General features: G+C 35.6%; 1 protein-coding gene across 1 annotated transcript in view; it reads left to right on the top strand.

The window, feature by feature from the left end:
• The first annotated feature begins 3,775 nt into the window (after positions 1-3,775).
• The window catches only part of ANKRD10 (ankyrin repeat domain 10), a 32,331-nt gene continuing 19,175 nt past the window's right edge, over positions 3,776-16,931 (top strand). The window contains exons 1-2 of the mRNA XM_010290433.1: positions 3,776-3,940; positions 12,197-12,288. Coding sequence (XP_010288735.1) covers positions 3,776-3,940; positions 12,197-12,288 — 257 coding nt within the window. The remainder of the gene's footprint in view (positions 3,941-12,196; positions 12,289-16,931) is intronic.

Here is a 16,931-nt window from a genome sequence, read left to right as displayed (position 1 = left end):
TAAATTTATGGAAGTTATCTGCATGTTTTATAGTCTTGTGAGGTAGTGTTCCTTTCTCTGAGTGAGAGACTACATAATGCACTTGAAAAAGTTACATTAATGTAATTGGATGCCAAATGCAACTGGCTTTGTGTTTGTGTGGCATAGTTACACTTTCACTAGTTAACAGACAGTTGCCAGCAGTGAAACAATAGCTGCTCTTAGGGGACATTCATATGCATGTTTTATGTTCTTATTTGTTTTTTCTTTCCTCAAGTTCAGATTCATCAAAACTTCAAATGGCAAGCTTTTCTATTTCTTGCAGTATCAGAGTTTTAAAACACTAATTTTTGTAACATTCATTAGTAGGTACTGAACAAGACTTGTTTTTCTCTTCACTTCTTTGTTTTTCTAGATTTTTGTGGGATTTTCACTCATTTGGTTTTCTTTTTCTGAAAGAAATTAAATGGCGACAGAACTTCATGGCTGCCTTTTTGATATAGGGCCATTTAGCAGCATGGTCCATTAGACATGTATTAGTCCTAACGGCAGCTCTGTAGTACCAAAATGGAGTACCATAAGACTAAAAATGGAAACATAGTATTTTTTAATAGTTTACTCTGAAACATACTTATACATATTATAGATATATAGATTAAATTATAGATGTATAGGTTAAATTATAGATATATAGAAATACAAAGCTTGCAAGTAATAAATAAAATACCAGCAAAATCAATTGAAAATGGTAGATATTACATCTAGTGTTCTGGTTGTAATATCTGGAGTTTTAATGACAGTATGGACCTCCTTTTAGAGATAGTAGCAAGTCTGAATTGTTTTGCTGTGTTGAGTATCTGGTGGAGTTTGCATTTCCCGGATATTCCCTGACTGCAGAGGAGTGCTCGTATTCTGAGATGTAAATGAATTCCCACCAGAGTTGCTGTATTCAAATAAGAATTAATTATATAGTGCCCTAAATTACACCAGCGTTCTGTAGATCTTTGAGAAAATGGGTCATATTGTAAAATCTTTAACAATCTAAAAAGCTACCAGAGAGGTAGAAAATGAAGGGCTTGCATAAAAAAACACAAAGTTGCTGTTAATTCACTTTGTCTTATACTAACCTTAATTTCACTTTTCTTTTTAACCATTTGCACAAGTATTTTTATTATCTCTGATCATCTCTATTTGCTTGTGTGCTTCTACTTTTATTTTTGCCATTTGACTGTTTACATTATAGGAAGCAAAATAGTAGTAAGTAAATTGTGTTTCTTTTGGAACAAAAGTAATGCAGATAAAAATGCCTGTCTCTTCCTTGGCATTTTGCCAGTGTTGTGGCCTATGTGCAGGCCTGCCTTTCTTCTTCATTAAATCAGTTTAACTTCTGCTTTAAGTATAACAGTACAATGGAAAATATCTTCTAAAAGGTTATTTAATGAAGTGGTCTTGTGTGTCCTGATCTCAAGCATAAATAATCAAGTGACGTATTGTTTTTCATTATGTTGACTTCTCCTATCCACGGAAGTAATTAACCTCATTCTACCACAATGTTGGAAGAAGAATGTTCTTCTGACAGCCATGATGCAGCAGACCCGTACTTCAGCTTTTAATGGAATTAAATGTTATCTTCATTGTTAAAACCCTGCAAGAGATAATGAAAAAAAGGGCACACAAGAGAAAACCCCCAACATTTAAATGTGGAATTGCGTAGAAAATTGTGACAGGTAGCCATCTTATAAAGTGAATTTAAACAAGTGCAAGATGATGCTGGCAAACCAGTTCCAATGTTTTTTCCCCTTTCAATTGATGGGCTAGAATGCCTGTCTAATTATGGAAATTCTTTCATCCCGGTTTCTGTGTAGGAAAGGCAGGAAAAAACCCTATTCTTTCCTGAAGTTGTAATGCTTGCCTGAAACTATTTTCAAATTAATTCTATTAAAAATATTATTTTAAAAACTGGCTGAACTTTATTTTTGTTTGCAGTTACAGTAGAGGAACATCTTGCTGTAGCTGGAGGTTTTTTCCATCACATCACTTATTAATAATTACAGTGCTACAATTATTAATAATTGTTAAGGGTTAACAGCAGCATTAGGTGTGCTAGCATGTGAACACCAAGGAGAGTCTAAGATTAGCAAATACAAAATGTATTTTGATAGTCTAGCATTAGAATTACAAATTTTCTTACACCAGTTTTTTTGTGTAAGTTTCTTTTGCAGCGGAAGTATTTGTTTGCTTTTGAAAAGGTACTTTGTCTTTGGTCATGTTGAGGTTTATGGAGATAGAGTTATTAATACTGCAGTATTTCAGTACCTTCACCCTTGCATACTTGTGTCATGTAATTGGTGAGTTAATGGTACATCTATGTCTAGTGTCACATCCACTACAGTCCAAAAAAGTACTTTTGTATGTGCTGAATGACAGGGTTCATATGTGTGTGTTTGAACTATATGGGTGGAGTAAACAAAATTCACATTATATTTGCAAAATTAATATAAAATGCTTCACTACAGTAATTGGTACTTTTATCTCATGTATGTAATTCATCAAGATCAGGAATTTACAACTTAAGAGAAAGACAGACTGACATGCAGCAGTAGAGAAGAATGTTGTAATGCTGATGTTTATGCTTCTTGTTCTAATCAAGCTTCCAGCTGACTTCCTGATGCTTTTTAATTGCTCCTTTCTGAACAGATTATTCCATAGCTAACAAACATTTTCTTTAAATGTGCAAGACTGACCTGTGGATTTTTGTTTTATATGAACCAATGCCCTGAGTCAGTGTGGTGGTTTCTTGTTTTGCTGTTGCATGTGTGTACAGTGGTGTTTGTTTTCTAACCACAATAAATGGAAGCCTAGACTAAACTGTTTATTTTAGCATAGTGCATTCCTTTTCGTATCAACAAAAAGACAATTTACTGTGTGACAGGAAAGGAACACTTCTGACTATTTTTGAAAGTTGAGGTCATCGTGGCTGTGGTTTGCCTAGCTTCTACAAATACTATGTTATGAACATTTAAAAATAGTAACTGGATATCTGACACTTCTGATTAGTATGATGGGAAAACAAAAGTCAGAATATAGTGTGACCAAATACTGCATTTTTATTAAAACAAAGAGAGCTTTTCTTTTTTTGATACTGCCACAAACAGGGAACCTATTTTGTTTTTAACAGCTCTTCAGCTATAATAACAGGAAAATGATGAAAATATTTTTTTTGTTTTATAGACTTAGCATAGTATTAACAGTACTAGTTTTGAATAGTAATCTGCTTCTGTCAGTCTTAGGTTTTAAGTTTCTATGATGTTTTCTTATCTCATGTTTTTCTGATTTACCTTCCTCTAAACTCTCCTGAGAATACATTTATAGATCTCCTAACAACAGTCTTGTTTTGGCAAATGTTATCTAATAATGTCTGTTTAGTAGCATGTTTGCAGCTTTGCTGGATCAGAAATCTTCCCCCCCCCCCCCCCCCCAAAAGTGAACCAAATAGCTCCTGTAGTCAGCTCCAAGGTATTTATGCCCTCTTTTCTCCCATCCTGAATATAGATATTGTAATTCTCATCCCCAAAACCAAATTCTGTACTTTTCAGGTATGACCTATGGCCAAAGGAGGGGAGGAGTGTAGGAAGGAGGGGGAAAATCCTAATGTTGATATTCTCTCTTGTTTTGCATCCATGTAGTCTCACTAGTAAGCTTGGCTTTTCTAGTTCTTAGTGTTTAGTTAGTTATTTTACACGTGCTAATTGTCATAGCACATATGTGTAAGTAACACTTGTGGTTTTATTCCCTCATGTCTTTAAAGCTGGAGTGCCTAATGCAGTTAGTAAGAGCTGGAGCTTCTGTGAATGCCAGTACAACACGTTTTGCTCAAACACCAGCCCACATTGCTGCTTTTGGAGGACATCCACAGTGCCTGAATTGGTTGATTCAAGTGGGGGCCAACATAAACAAACAGGTATGGATTCACACATATTTCATGTCTGCATACAGTTTTGGAAGGAGTGTCTTGGTCTCCTTTTACTACATGTATGATCCTTACATTGACATAGAGATACATTATTTTTAACATCAGCTGAAGTCAAATGACTTAATTATCAGTTACAGACCTTTTTCATTATAGCAGAGATAGGACTAATAAATGTCCTTTAAGCCAGAAAAGATTTGGAGAATATTTGTTTTAGGAATTGACATCTTGCTGCTTCTTGAGTAAAATGGTGTGCTGCTTTGGTATTGGCAGCATTAGCAAATACTCTGATATTGTAATGCCTCTTTAGGGGAAAGAAAAAAGGCTAGTGAGGAACATCTTCTTAAATATGCAAAGAATTGAAAAATTCACCGTTACCTACAGAACCATGAGACCTTTGTGGTGTATCATGATTTAGTCATACATTTAACTAGTAAGGTCTGCCATGGTTTATTTTAAGGTGCATCTGGTTTCATACTGTTTTCCTTTTAAAATTATTTCTAAATATTTCTAGTAACTTCCCACAAATAGATCAGAAACATGTACTTTACTAACAAAGAATGAATGGGTGATTTTTTTAAAAAATCTTTTAAAAAAATAATATTCCATTACTTCTATTGTGAGTATGGATAATGATTTATTTGGTAGCAGAGAGTGCATTAATTTAGCAAAAGTCCTGTAAAGGACTGTTGTACTCTGGTACAGTAACAGAATCGAGTGCTTAAAACTATCATGCTTTTAGAGAAAATGTTTGTAGTGCTGAATGGATCTATTATGTATGCTGGGCATACATAATGTGTGCCTTTATAACAATACTCAATTATTATTTATAATATTCTATGAGAGTGATTAATACTACACCATATGCATTTACTAAAAGCTGTAGTATAGCACAGCATCTGTAAAATGTCTGGTCTGTTAAATCTTGCATCACACTTTTCTTAAAATATTTAATGGCCAGACTGTGTTTTATATACAGTAGTTAAGCTAAGTCTGTTGAAGAACTTGAACATTTGCATTTCTAGAGTTTGGTTCTTTTTTTTTTTTAACCTATGCAAACATAAGAAATGGGGAAGTTTGTGTTGAGTTTTCAGAAAAGAAGGCTGGTGCATTGAGAACAGCTGTGAGACACCAGGAGAATTGTAGAAACAATGAAGGTGACTGGATGCAGAGGCTATAGATCGCATCTTCTCCTTGATACCTGACAAAAGTAACTTATGCAATAAGTTGTTGCTGCGTAGTTGTAGAATCTTCAGAAGAGAAAATACAAGAACTATAAATGCATCTGGAGACCAGGTAAGAATATAAAGAAACAGTGATTAGAGAGGAAACGTGGCATGCACAGAATAAAGATGTACAAATATCTGCTAAATGAGAAGAGAAGAATGAATGAAAATGAATGAATGAGAAGAATGAAAGTTTCCAACTATGAGGATAAAGAGAAGAAATGACCAGTGAGGTTGAAATGGAGTTGAAGAACAAGCTTGCTGTCCTGGAAGCATGATGGGGGGAAAAAAATCACATCTAGTGAGTGAGGTTATAGCAAAGAAGACAGTAGCAGCTAGCCCCCAAAAGAAGAGGAGAAGAGTGCAAAGATCTCTCCATGGGCTGAGGGCAACATGCAGCTGACTGTAAAAGAAAGCAGAAGGCAGTATCACATGCAGTTAAAAGTAGACAGGAAACTCATTCCAGCTTGAAGTCACCAAGACTAGCCAGTGACTCTGGAGTCTATAAATTGATGGTCTGTCACCAGAGCAAATACAAATAATAGATCTGTGGTCCTCCACAGGAGGAGTAGTACTGTGCTTCTCAAGTTTTCAAATGAGACAGTGATAATGGTATCCTGTGGACTTCTAAGGGCAGATTCAGGTATTGAAAGGCAAAGGACACTAACATAGATAGTACTGGGAGTTGACACTGTGGAAGCCTTGCATGTTGGTAATGGTAGGCTCAAGTTACACTCGAATGAAATAACTTTTTTTTGCTCCCACAAAATATTAGTTGAGAAGAGGTACTTTAGATTTTATTTGATGATAAAAGAAGATAGCTATGGTTAATTGAAATGGTGGTAGAAACAAAAAGGTCTAAGTTCTTTCTTAGTATGCAACTGGTTAGTCACACTGGTTTAGCATGCATGAGCACTGAAAGCTAGACAGTGTACCTTGGTGATAACTATAGCAGCAAACTCATCCCATAGATATTTGGAATGTTTCATACATGGCTATGTAAAGCATAGTGCATGCTTTGCTCTCCCCAATTCCTTCCAGCTGTTTATTGAACTGCAGTCAAATTCTACTGTTTTTGTTTGATTTGTACTGCTTAATAAATGATCTTGGTTCCTTATTTAACTTCCAAGTACTTTCAGGTGATCATCTAGGGCTTCCACCCACACTTTTGAGCTTTTGGAGCATTATTTCCTGATGTGTATTTTGTTTATTCCTTCCAGCTCGCTGACTGATGCTGTACTTCAGACTTAGTCACTGGCTAATGCTTGTGTGAGGACAAGTGTTCCATGGACACTGGATACAAAACACATGCTGAGAAAGATCTGGGAATACTTGATATTTAAACTAGTAAAACTTTCCTTGCAAACTGACTCCTGGTCATTGGCTACAGATTAACCCATCACCTCTGGAAAAAGAAAAGGATAGCTTCTGAAAAGGAATCCACTCGAGTCTCCCAGTCTTAACGTAAACCTCCGGTACTCAGTAGAATTTGCATGCACTGCCCTGAGGTATTGTATTGTAGCCCATGCTGCCTGCCCTGAAGTTTAGGAAAACTTGAAAATGCATATCTCAGTGCTGGTGACAGTTGCCCAGGACGTTTTTTCAGGCAGCAGCAATGAAGGACAAATGCTGAAAACTTCTTGTCCCAACTGTACCTTGCTCCCCAGATAAGTTCTGTGAGTATGTCCTGTGATGCCCAGCCCTCTTACACGATTGTATGTGCTGGCTAGAACCGTCTGTCTCTTTATGATCAGTGGGCAGTTCTTCCCTCCCCCCCAGGATCATAAAAATTCACAGGAGAAAGCTGAAGTGTCAAGCAATGACCTGCCTATTTCTACCCAGCAGTGGACACAGGAGAAAGTCCTGTTTGTTTTTTTCTTGAGTGGGCAGTGCCTGCTAATAGTTCTTAATAATGTGACTCAAGACCTGCATTTATCTACCTGCCTGCTCTTGTTCACTGTAACAGTGAAAGTACTTCTTGTTTAAAAAGCCTATTACTTGATGTAAATATATTTTCCCTCCAGCCTATCAAATATTCTATTGTGTGTTGCCTGTGTTGATTGGCCAAAAAAAGAGTTTTGTGTGGCCTGTCTTAAAGAGAAGTGATAAGAAATATTGCAGCTTTACAGGTGATGCTAACTTCTCATCCAGCCAGTTACCATCATGTGGCAGTGATGGCAGACAGATTTAGGAGGGTTAGACTACCCATGCTAGCAAAAACTATAAACACGCTGATATCCTTGGTGAGGAGGAAAACACTCATTCCTTTGGTATGTTATGGTTTTGTATTTTAAACAACAATTTGGACTAAATCCAGGCAAAAATTTTCCATCGGATCTCAGCTATACTGAAAATTCAGAAGGAGAAACAATCATGAATTCAAAATATTTTTAGCAAAAGAATGAGGAAAAAATACTCAGTATTCTCCAGCTTCTACTTCTTGGCTTCAGAAAGGGTAGGGTCCTGGGTCTAAGACACCTGAACAGCTTTGGCAATGTGATCAGCAGATAGAACTTGAAATTTGGTTAGTTAAGGAATGGAGTTAGTTTATATTTCGTCAGGTAAAATAGTGCTTCTGTGTCTTCGATATCTACACTAGAAGTATTTTACAAGTGCATAGTGCTGTGGTTTAACCCTGGTAGGCACCAAAGCACCACACAGCTGCTTGCTCATTCCCCCCACAGTGGGTTGAGGGAGGCAGTCGGAAGGGAAAAGTGAGAAAACTTGTGGGTTGACATAAAGACAATTTAATAAGTAAGAAAGGAAACAAAGAAAAGCAAAACCAAGACAATCAAGTGATGATAGATTTTTTTAAAAACCCCACTCCGCAACCAAAAAAATCCCACAGTTGCTCACCACTGGCTGAGTGATGCCCAGCCAGTCCCCGAGCAATGACAGCCCTGGCAAACTCCACCTCCACAGCTTTTTCTTGCTGAGTGTGTTGCCATATAGTATGGGATATTCCTCTGATCAGTTTGGGTCAGTGGTCCCACCTCTGTCACCTCCTAGCTTCTTATGCACCCCCAGCCCAGTCATAGCTATAACATTGATGTATTATCAGCACTACTTTGGTCACAAATCCAAAACATAGCACCATTCCAGCTACTGTGAAGAAAACTAACTCTATACCAGCCAAAACCAGTAGATACAGTTGAAAGCTTTCAGTGTAAATGTGTGTGTGGGCTTTTTATTTTAAAAAGAAATATTTACAGGTAAGTAACTATTTTTTTTTAAATGACAGCAGTGTAAAGGTACCAGTGAGTGAAATTAACTGAATCATATCCAAGGATTTGAAATTTGGGGAACAAAATGGGAAATTTGCTCTAAGTTCAACTCGAAGATCCTAAAACCAACAGAAATTTGGATCCCAAAAAGATAGAAGGAGGGAAAACAGTAAAATATGGCTTTAGGCAACTGAAAAAATAATCACACCTAAAAGAGGCCTGGGAATAAAGCAGAGTTTTGAGAAAACTATTTAATCAGTAGAGGAAATGTCTTGAGGTTAAGCAGTATAGTGAGGAAATGCAAACTGATTAATCAAGCTGAAATAGATCTACTGAGAAAATTTAAACTAAAAAAGCAAAAGACTCTTCAGCCACATAAATGAAAAGAGAATAATGAAGGCAGCTAGATACTTAGTAAAATGAAATAGAAGTCTAAGGTAATCTAGTCATAACCCCAGGCTAGAGAAGACTTCCTTTGTCTTTGCAAAAGGATAGTCATGCTGCTCCAAGGGAAAAGGCAAAGGGGTTTGGTGGTGGCAGTGAGTTTAAAAAAAATAAATGTGACTATGATGCCTCATGATTCCTTCTGTCATCTCTTCAGGAGCACTGTACACAAAATACTTAGCCTCCACAGAAGCAAACAAACTTGTGTTACCTTGAATGCTAAATTAATAAAACTTTTTTGGTCTTTCTGTTCATGTATTTACAATGTGACTTACGGATTGTGAGACAAGTTTGGGCTGTTGGTGCAATGTTACATCAGAAGGGTAAATGGGACCCTGAAAAGTTCTGCTTTAGATATGAAAGGCCAGTACAAGTTACTGATGTTTCCCTTCCTGGGATATTATTACAGAAGGGATTATGTCAAACTGATGCACATATGGGAACTGTGGACAATTGGAAGAATTATGAGGTATTATTAAGGATAGTTACAAATTTATAGAGCCCCTTAAAATAAAATAACTTAATTTGCTCCAAAGAGCCAAAAAAGAGAGATGAGAAGAGGTGTCTTATGCGTGAAAATGTGCTAACAACCTAGATCCTGAACTGTTCTTAGAAGCTTCTTGGGAAAATCTCTGTTATATTGCTTTTTCTGTTTGGTGCCATCCATTTCAATTGTTGAATCAAACCATAATTGTTCTGAGGCTTGTAGAGTACTTTATTTTCCTCTGTATGCATGATTTCAGATGTGTTGAAAAATAAGTAAACTTTAAAGCCATTTTTCATTGGGGGATATTTTTTTTTCCTTTTAGTTTAACTCATAACCCAGAGAAGATTTCTTCTTTGTAGAGCTAGGAGATTATTTCAGAAGCTATTTCAGTGCAAATAGATTTGGTCCCATTGGAGAACTTCAAAAGAAGATAACATCAGTGATGACTGAAACTTAGGTGCCATAATTAAAACAAATGCTATTTAAAAAATCTAAATCTGTATATTCTGTCATTCTCTTAAGTATTTTCTCAATTCCTTAGCTTCAGAGAAGAGACACATGCTTTTCTGGGGCAGTGATTGAAAGAAGCCCTTCTCAAGACATAGATTCTTTTCTGAGATACTAACCTTTTTCTGGTTGTGGGTCACAGGATTATTAGCTGCTATAAATTAGCTTTTTGTTGTAATGCAGTGATGAGGAGTCCTTTTGCAAAGGTCTTTTTTCATCCTTCTAGTGTTTCCCCACAGCAATACTTCATAATTAAGTTCTATAGATCTTACTGTGGGCAACATGCTAGGTTTATGGGGCTAGTAAAGATTTTTATCTTCGTCATACGCATGGCTAGTTGAGCTAACTTTCCCTAAACTGAACTTTATATTGAATATTACCTTTTAAGTTAGGGTTGGGACTGTAGATACAAATGCTGAAAGCATATAGATAGAGGCAAATCACTCTACACTTTTACCTCTTTAACAAAAGGCTGGGGGGAGAAAGAAGACAATAACAAAATGATGAATCGAAGACAGCTTCCATGGTGGGCAAAATGTGTTACACTATGAAGAAAATCTGCCTGGATAAGTTGGTGCCAAATGAATTTCCATGTATGATAGTTAATAAAATTGTGTCCTCTGTTAAACACCTCTGTCTTTCTGTAACTTCAAGGAAAGTTACAAATAGGAAAATTATTTAAACTTCATTGGAAAGCAGTCTTCTATTCATCAGCTGCAGCCAGCCATTTTGGAAGAAGGGCTATATAGCTGTTTTCAAATCACTAAGGACTCCAAGGGGTTTTTTGCTGTTTTCTGTCTCCAAACTTTGTGTCAGCCTCAGCAATTTTCCTTAGTTTATAAGAAGGCAGACTTTGTCTGGCACAGTTATTGTGCCCCACTGCAGATGCCAGGTAGTTCACTGTTTGGCTGAATATATGTCTTAAGCACTGGTAAACTGGCTTACCCTCAGTGAATTTGTAACTTGCTATAAAAATATTTTACCATGAAATAAAATTGGCAAGTAGAAAATTGAGAGTATATAACACATAATCCAAAAGTCATCTTCAAGTTATATTTACATGGTCTAAAAGATGTGAATTAATTTCTCAGAAGCTTGGCAGACAATTTAAAACACTTGTTACCTTCTATCTGTCAAGATAGAATATAATCATATTTTGAATATATTCACATTTAAAATAGAGTTAAAGCATAACCAGTACTGTAGAGTTAGATATGAACGCTGTTGTGTATGAAAACTGGCAAGTCAGTTAAGGTGCTGTGTTACTTTAATAGATAGTGTTGATATTTTAATAAAAGGAATGGGGAAGCAAAAGTGAGGCACATATAGTGAGAGCATGCTTAGTATCAGTGGAGCAGACAAGTGAAGTCTCTCAAAAATTGGGAGAGAAAGAAAGGATGGGGAAGAAAGGAAAAAAAAACTATGCATTGAAAGTGTTGAGAACCATAACTAAATCACCTAACAAACCAGTAACTGAACATTTACTTGCTACTTCAAGACCGTATTTCATTACAGGTTCTTTTCTGTGGTTCTTAATACCGATGGTTAATTGCAAATACTGATTTTTGTCTGCAGCCTGTAGGTGATGATGTATGGAATTTACCTGCCAGTTGCATTTTTAAAATTAATGTAGATTCTCCCTGTGAATCTGTGAAGATAGTTTGTAGAGAGAAGTTGCCTGAAAAGCAATACACTACTCCCAGTATGTTTGCACATAAAACAAAAAGATGAAATGTGCTGGTCAACAAGAATGGAATGTAAATGGATAGTCAGAAAAGCGTATAGGATATGAGTCAGTGTGTATGTCTCAGGAGAGATCTGGCCTGTCCTGTGAACTCTGGACATACTTACATTATGGTAGAGTTACGCATACATACTCCTCACCTGGTGAGTATTTATGGTTCAGTACAGTACTGTGCAAGTGTGCCAGCAAGATCTGAAAGCAATATAGTCCCACAAACATGGCCATGCTGCTTCTGAATTCAAGATGGCTTGCTCAGTCCAACCTATTGGGAAATAAAAGCACCAGGAAATAGAAGTGGTGGAGTAACTTGGTATGGTGGCATATGTTGTGGGTTTTTTTAAGAAGTTTTGCTGAATATGACCGTGCTGATTGCCTAGTTATTGAATAAGGTTTATCTTGTCAGTTAGATGCCGTTAACATTATTTCTTGCTAAATGTCTAATGTACATGACAGCCTACTTTGAACGTTAAAATAATAATAAAGTACCTGACGTATTTGCTAGCTAATAAATGCTGCTTTTACATATCTGCTTTCTTAATTAAAGTCAATAATGTAAAAATGAGGTGTTAATTTTTAGAAAAATTATGCTTGACAAAATGTAGTTTGTCTTTACAGGATTATGTTGGTGAAACTCCTATTCATAAAGCAGCACGGTCTGGTAGTATGGATTCCATAAGTGCCCTTGTGGCTCATGGTGCGCAAATAGAGTAAGTGAGGTATTTTTTTTGTTGTTGATTGTTGTGTGTTTAGCTAACTAACTTAGACCAGTAAACATGGATACTAATGTCAGAAAGATAAGTCAAAATAGCAGACAACTGATTAAAAGACAGCTAGACATGTTCAGTTGTAATGAAGCCCAAGATGTCTTGCATGTCTAGTAATAAAAGTTTATTTTCTTAAGTGATACCAGTGTGCTACATTAATTTTGCATTTATATCTTATATATCAAAATATTTATCACGCTTCTGTCAGATGACGCCAAATTGTACACTTTATTTAGTGTGTAGTTATTTTTTACAACAAATTTACACCTTGCACTGGTGAATAAGTACAGAAAACAATGCAAAAGCAACATTATACGCAAAATAGCATCTCACACACTCTTTGCAGTTAGTTTAATACTGTTTGTTAGTATATTGTGTATTTGCCCTTTTGATAACTTTTTTCTTTAAAGGTTTATGTACTGCAAAAACATTCAGAAAATCTCACAAACTTTTGCAACTTACAGCATGGACAAAATGGATGCAGTTTTCACCTAGAAATGTTGAGTATAAGCTCTATGGCTTATAATAATGTAAATACTTTAGCAATTTGTTTTAATTACAACTAGCCTTATCTTAAGTGGTAACTAGTCACTGTATTTTAACCTGTAATATGAAACTTTTAAGTTGTAAGTGAAATAAGAATCATGTAGTTATTTCTTGTTTTACCCTTTGGTTTCCATCTTACTGTTTTTGTAATGCTGCCCTGATAAATCTTCCATAAAATTTAACTCTTTCAGTGGTATTATAGAGTATTCAGGAAATATAGTACCTTTTAAGGTAATGGTAATGAACAAATTGCTTTATAGAAAATGACACTGAAATAACTTACGCAGCTGTCTCAGATGTTGACAAGTTCATGAAATCAGTCTTAAATTTATAAATGCCCATTTTCACTCACTTTAAGATATCTTAAGATAAACTTGGATTTAAATTTACTGTGGAATTGAGCAAACCTTAATTATCATCATCAATTAGTATGTAATCTTGCAATTTTTACAAAGTAACCAATCAAAAGAGTTACAGAACTGCATAAACTCTGAAGAGTTAAGAGTCTGATGTAAAGAAGAGGACATGTTACATCTATAGGACTTTTGAAATAAGTAGCAGAGTAACTGATATTGGAGATGTGGCTACAACTTTAACTTACAGGACTAAAAGTTTGCTTTTTAAACATTGTATTTGCAAGCCATAGGCAAGTTTCTGTAAAACTTGGAGAGTGATACCTGCCTTTGACCAAAGCTATTTGCAGCAGAGGTAGTGTAGGTTTATAGTTTAGTGAACAGGAAATAATTCTCAGTTTTCTAACTTTGAATTCCATCTGTGTTTCAGTAGGATAGACTTGTCACAAGTTCTGTGGCTAATTAAATATAGGATCCCATACAGGAAATTGTAAAATTCAGGGATGCAAATGCAATAGGCTGGTGGAGCAACCCATGTTTAGTCATTTAAGAGGATCAGGACTTGGCACTGTCACCTGAGAGAGCTAGCTATTGACTGATCAGGGTGAGGATTCTTTTTCTATTGAATCTAGTTTCCAGGCTCAGTATGCTAAATTAGGCCAAATCCATGTATATGCTTTTGACATTGATTAATTCTGGGTTATCTAGGTTTGAGAACTGTCCCTGTATCTCTAATGGTTATGTTGATTTCTTGATTTTTGTAACATCTTGAAAATGTAGATGCTCTGAAAGTTTTCACTCCTTTATTCTATGGCTTCAGGTAGAAGAAAAGGAGAGGGATATTATCCATATATTTTAATTCCAATTTGTATATGTTAACTGAAATGATATTGACTATATAGGACCAAGGCAAGAATTCTATTAAATACAGAACTAAGCACCAACTAGAACTCAAGTGCTGATCTGTACTCATGATGAATATGGCCTTTTTTTATGGGAATTAGATCTTCTAATCTAGTTTTTTCTTTATTTCTTCATACAGTATAAAAGTCTAGTTACATGAAGATGCAGAGAATATCCCTTGTGACTGGAAACAGTCAAATATACTGCTTTTACCTGGTATTTATAGTCTACATCAAGCATTGCACCATCCCTAGTTTTTTATAGATAGTGGGACCAGGGATCTTAAGATTTCATTATTACATCAACACTAGTAATCAGTAGTGTAATATTGCAAGAAACAGTTTTTATTAATGAGTGATTACTGAAATACTGCTATTAAAATGAAGTCACTTGAACTAGTGTAACCTTTGATATCGGTGTTTACCATATTTCTACTTTATTCACTCCTTTGGTTATGTTGGAAGCCAAAGAATATTGACAGTAGTCCAGTAAGGATAAAAGTAAGAATTTTAGTTTGAATAAAATTGCCTCACTTGAATTGTTCTAGTTTCCTTTATTTTAGGCTTGTTAGTGTATTGCTTTTACAGAGAAATACAGTATGTTGCAGTGTCTAAATTTCATGAAGTTATTGCATTGTTTTCCTAATTGATGAGAGAGAATTTGGGTCTCTATTCCTGTGTAAATTTTTAATAATATTAAAAAATAATAATTGTACCCTAGTGAAAATATTTTGATTTTTTTTGTGGTATTTACCTTCTCATTTTAGCTGAAGCATATTCTGTGCACAGTATGTCCTACAGCCATAAAAATGGTTGCTCCACTAACTATGGTATTCATGGACCCTTGAAGAGGGGGAAGCAGGTGGTCACAATGTCCTCATATGAGTGAAAAGGTTTGCTGTGTAACTGACTTTTTAATGTGGATAGTACCTTTTAAAGTATCCATAATAACTGCTGGATTTTCACTAAAAAGCATAATTATGCGATTTATGTATGGTTAAGTGTGTATTATTTATCATGGTGACAAACAAGTGTCCACCGCTCTTTATGGAGGAAAAGCCATCTTGGTGCCATGTTTTGTTTTGCTCTTCTATGCTATTTTTTGAAATGCTGGGTATTAATATAGTTACATAGATTGCATCACAGCATATATATAAATACAAAAGTCAGCTATAAACACAGGATGCTGTTGAATAAAAAATTTAAAAGCAGATGCAGCTGTTAATTATACTGATTTGAACTTGCTTCTTCCGGTTTCCTGTCTGTTTTCATGCAGTTCACTTGTGCATTGTGTCCACTTATTTCTCAATATTCTTCCACGACTGTCATTTGAACAGTGGTGTATTCCTTAGTGACTTGATTTAGAGCTAGGAGAGATGTTTCAAACACTTGTGTTATCCTGCGATAAAGAGAAGTGTAACTTGTGGGACGGGATGTGGCTTGGTATGCATCCATCCAGTTGAACACGAGTACTTGCTTTGCTTCAGTTTCGTTGATCAAGATGATTAAACAGTAGCCTAGGAAAGCTTTTTATTTCCCTGACAGAAATCTTAAGGGTTTTTGAAAAATTGATTTGCATACTGTGATGGGATGCAACAAAGCCCCAAAGAGATACTTTCCTTTCTGGTTTCTTCTACTCTGGTCTCCAGGTTTGGGGAGAGTAACTGACATGCTGGGATAAATATACCAGTACATCTGTTTCTACCAGATGACAGATACATATCGTGATGTTGATCTAGTTTATGCAGATACTTCAGCCACTTTCTCATTAAAGCTATCTTGCATTCATTTGAATGTGTAAATTCACTCCTACAATGCCAGAAGTGTCCTATGTCTGGTATTTAGTTTTTCAACAAAAATTTGATTTTCATTCTTTGGCAGTGGCTTACTTTTAATACTTCTTTGCAAATTCATGTGTCATGAACTGCATTGTGTCATTTAAAAAAAAAGCATCATTAATTTCTTTTTTCATCTTCACAACTGCTCTCCATCCTCCATAATGGAAATCTTTAATGTGATTTTTTTAGTGCTGCTGTATTAGCCCTTTGTGAAATTCTTGTATACATTTCTATTTGAAGTCTATTTCACATTTTAATTTTGACCACTCCTGTCATATCTCAGTTTTTGGTCTTCTAATTAGTACTTCTTGAACTTTTTCTGAAATTCAGTCACGTTTAGTGGAGTGATGTGTAGATTTCATTATGATAATGCAGAAATTGGCCATTCCATTGTGTCATAAACCCTCAGCTTCTTTTCAGTCTGGTGGGGAAACTTACATGGCCTGTTCTTTTGAAGGGTCTCGGGGTTCAGAGTTCTCTTCCATTAGTTTCTGGATTTATTCCTGTTTTTTTAAAATCCTAGCAGATACTTGTAGATTTTTAACATTTTTCTTGGGGTTTGTAGATAGTTAACTACCAAACTTGTAATACTGAACTGCAGTCCATTTCTGCTGTTGATGTACTTGTGAAATGCTGTTACTATGTCATCTTTTTACCTTAGAAGCTGTACTGCTACATTGGATTCAGTGTAGAAGAATCAACATCCTGCTTCTTTATGGTCATTAACCTCATCTTGAGAGTTATGCTTTAGGTTCTTACTGATTATTTTTTTAGGAATAGGATTTAGGTGCTTTTTCAACACAGTGGTTCTTGTCTGTTAATTAGTACATTGATATTTATGTAATCTGTTTGGTACTTCTCAAACTTGGACCACTTCATACACAATTCTTTTGCAAACCTGATTGTCTGTTCTCCAGATAGCAATTAAGATGCTGGATTAACTACTG

This window comes from Phaethon lepturus, unplaced genomic scaffold, assembly GCF_000687285.1.
Source record: "Phaethon lepturus isolate BGI_N335 unplaced genomic scaffold, ASM68728v1 scaffold19097, whole genome shotgun sequence".
Taxonomy (NCBI): Eukaryota; Metazoa; Chordata; class Aves; order Phaethontiformes; family Phaethontidae; genus Phaethon; species Phaethon lepturus.
The sequence above is the reverse complement of the archived record's forward strand: the minus strand, read 5'-3'. Positions and strand labels throughout refer to the sequence as shown.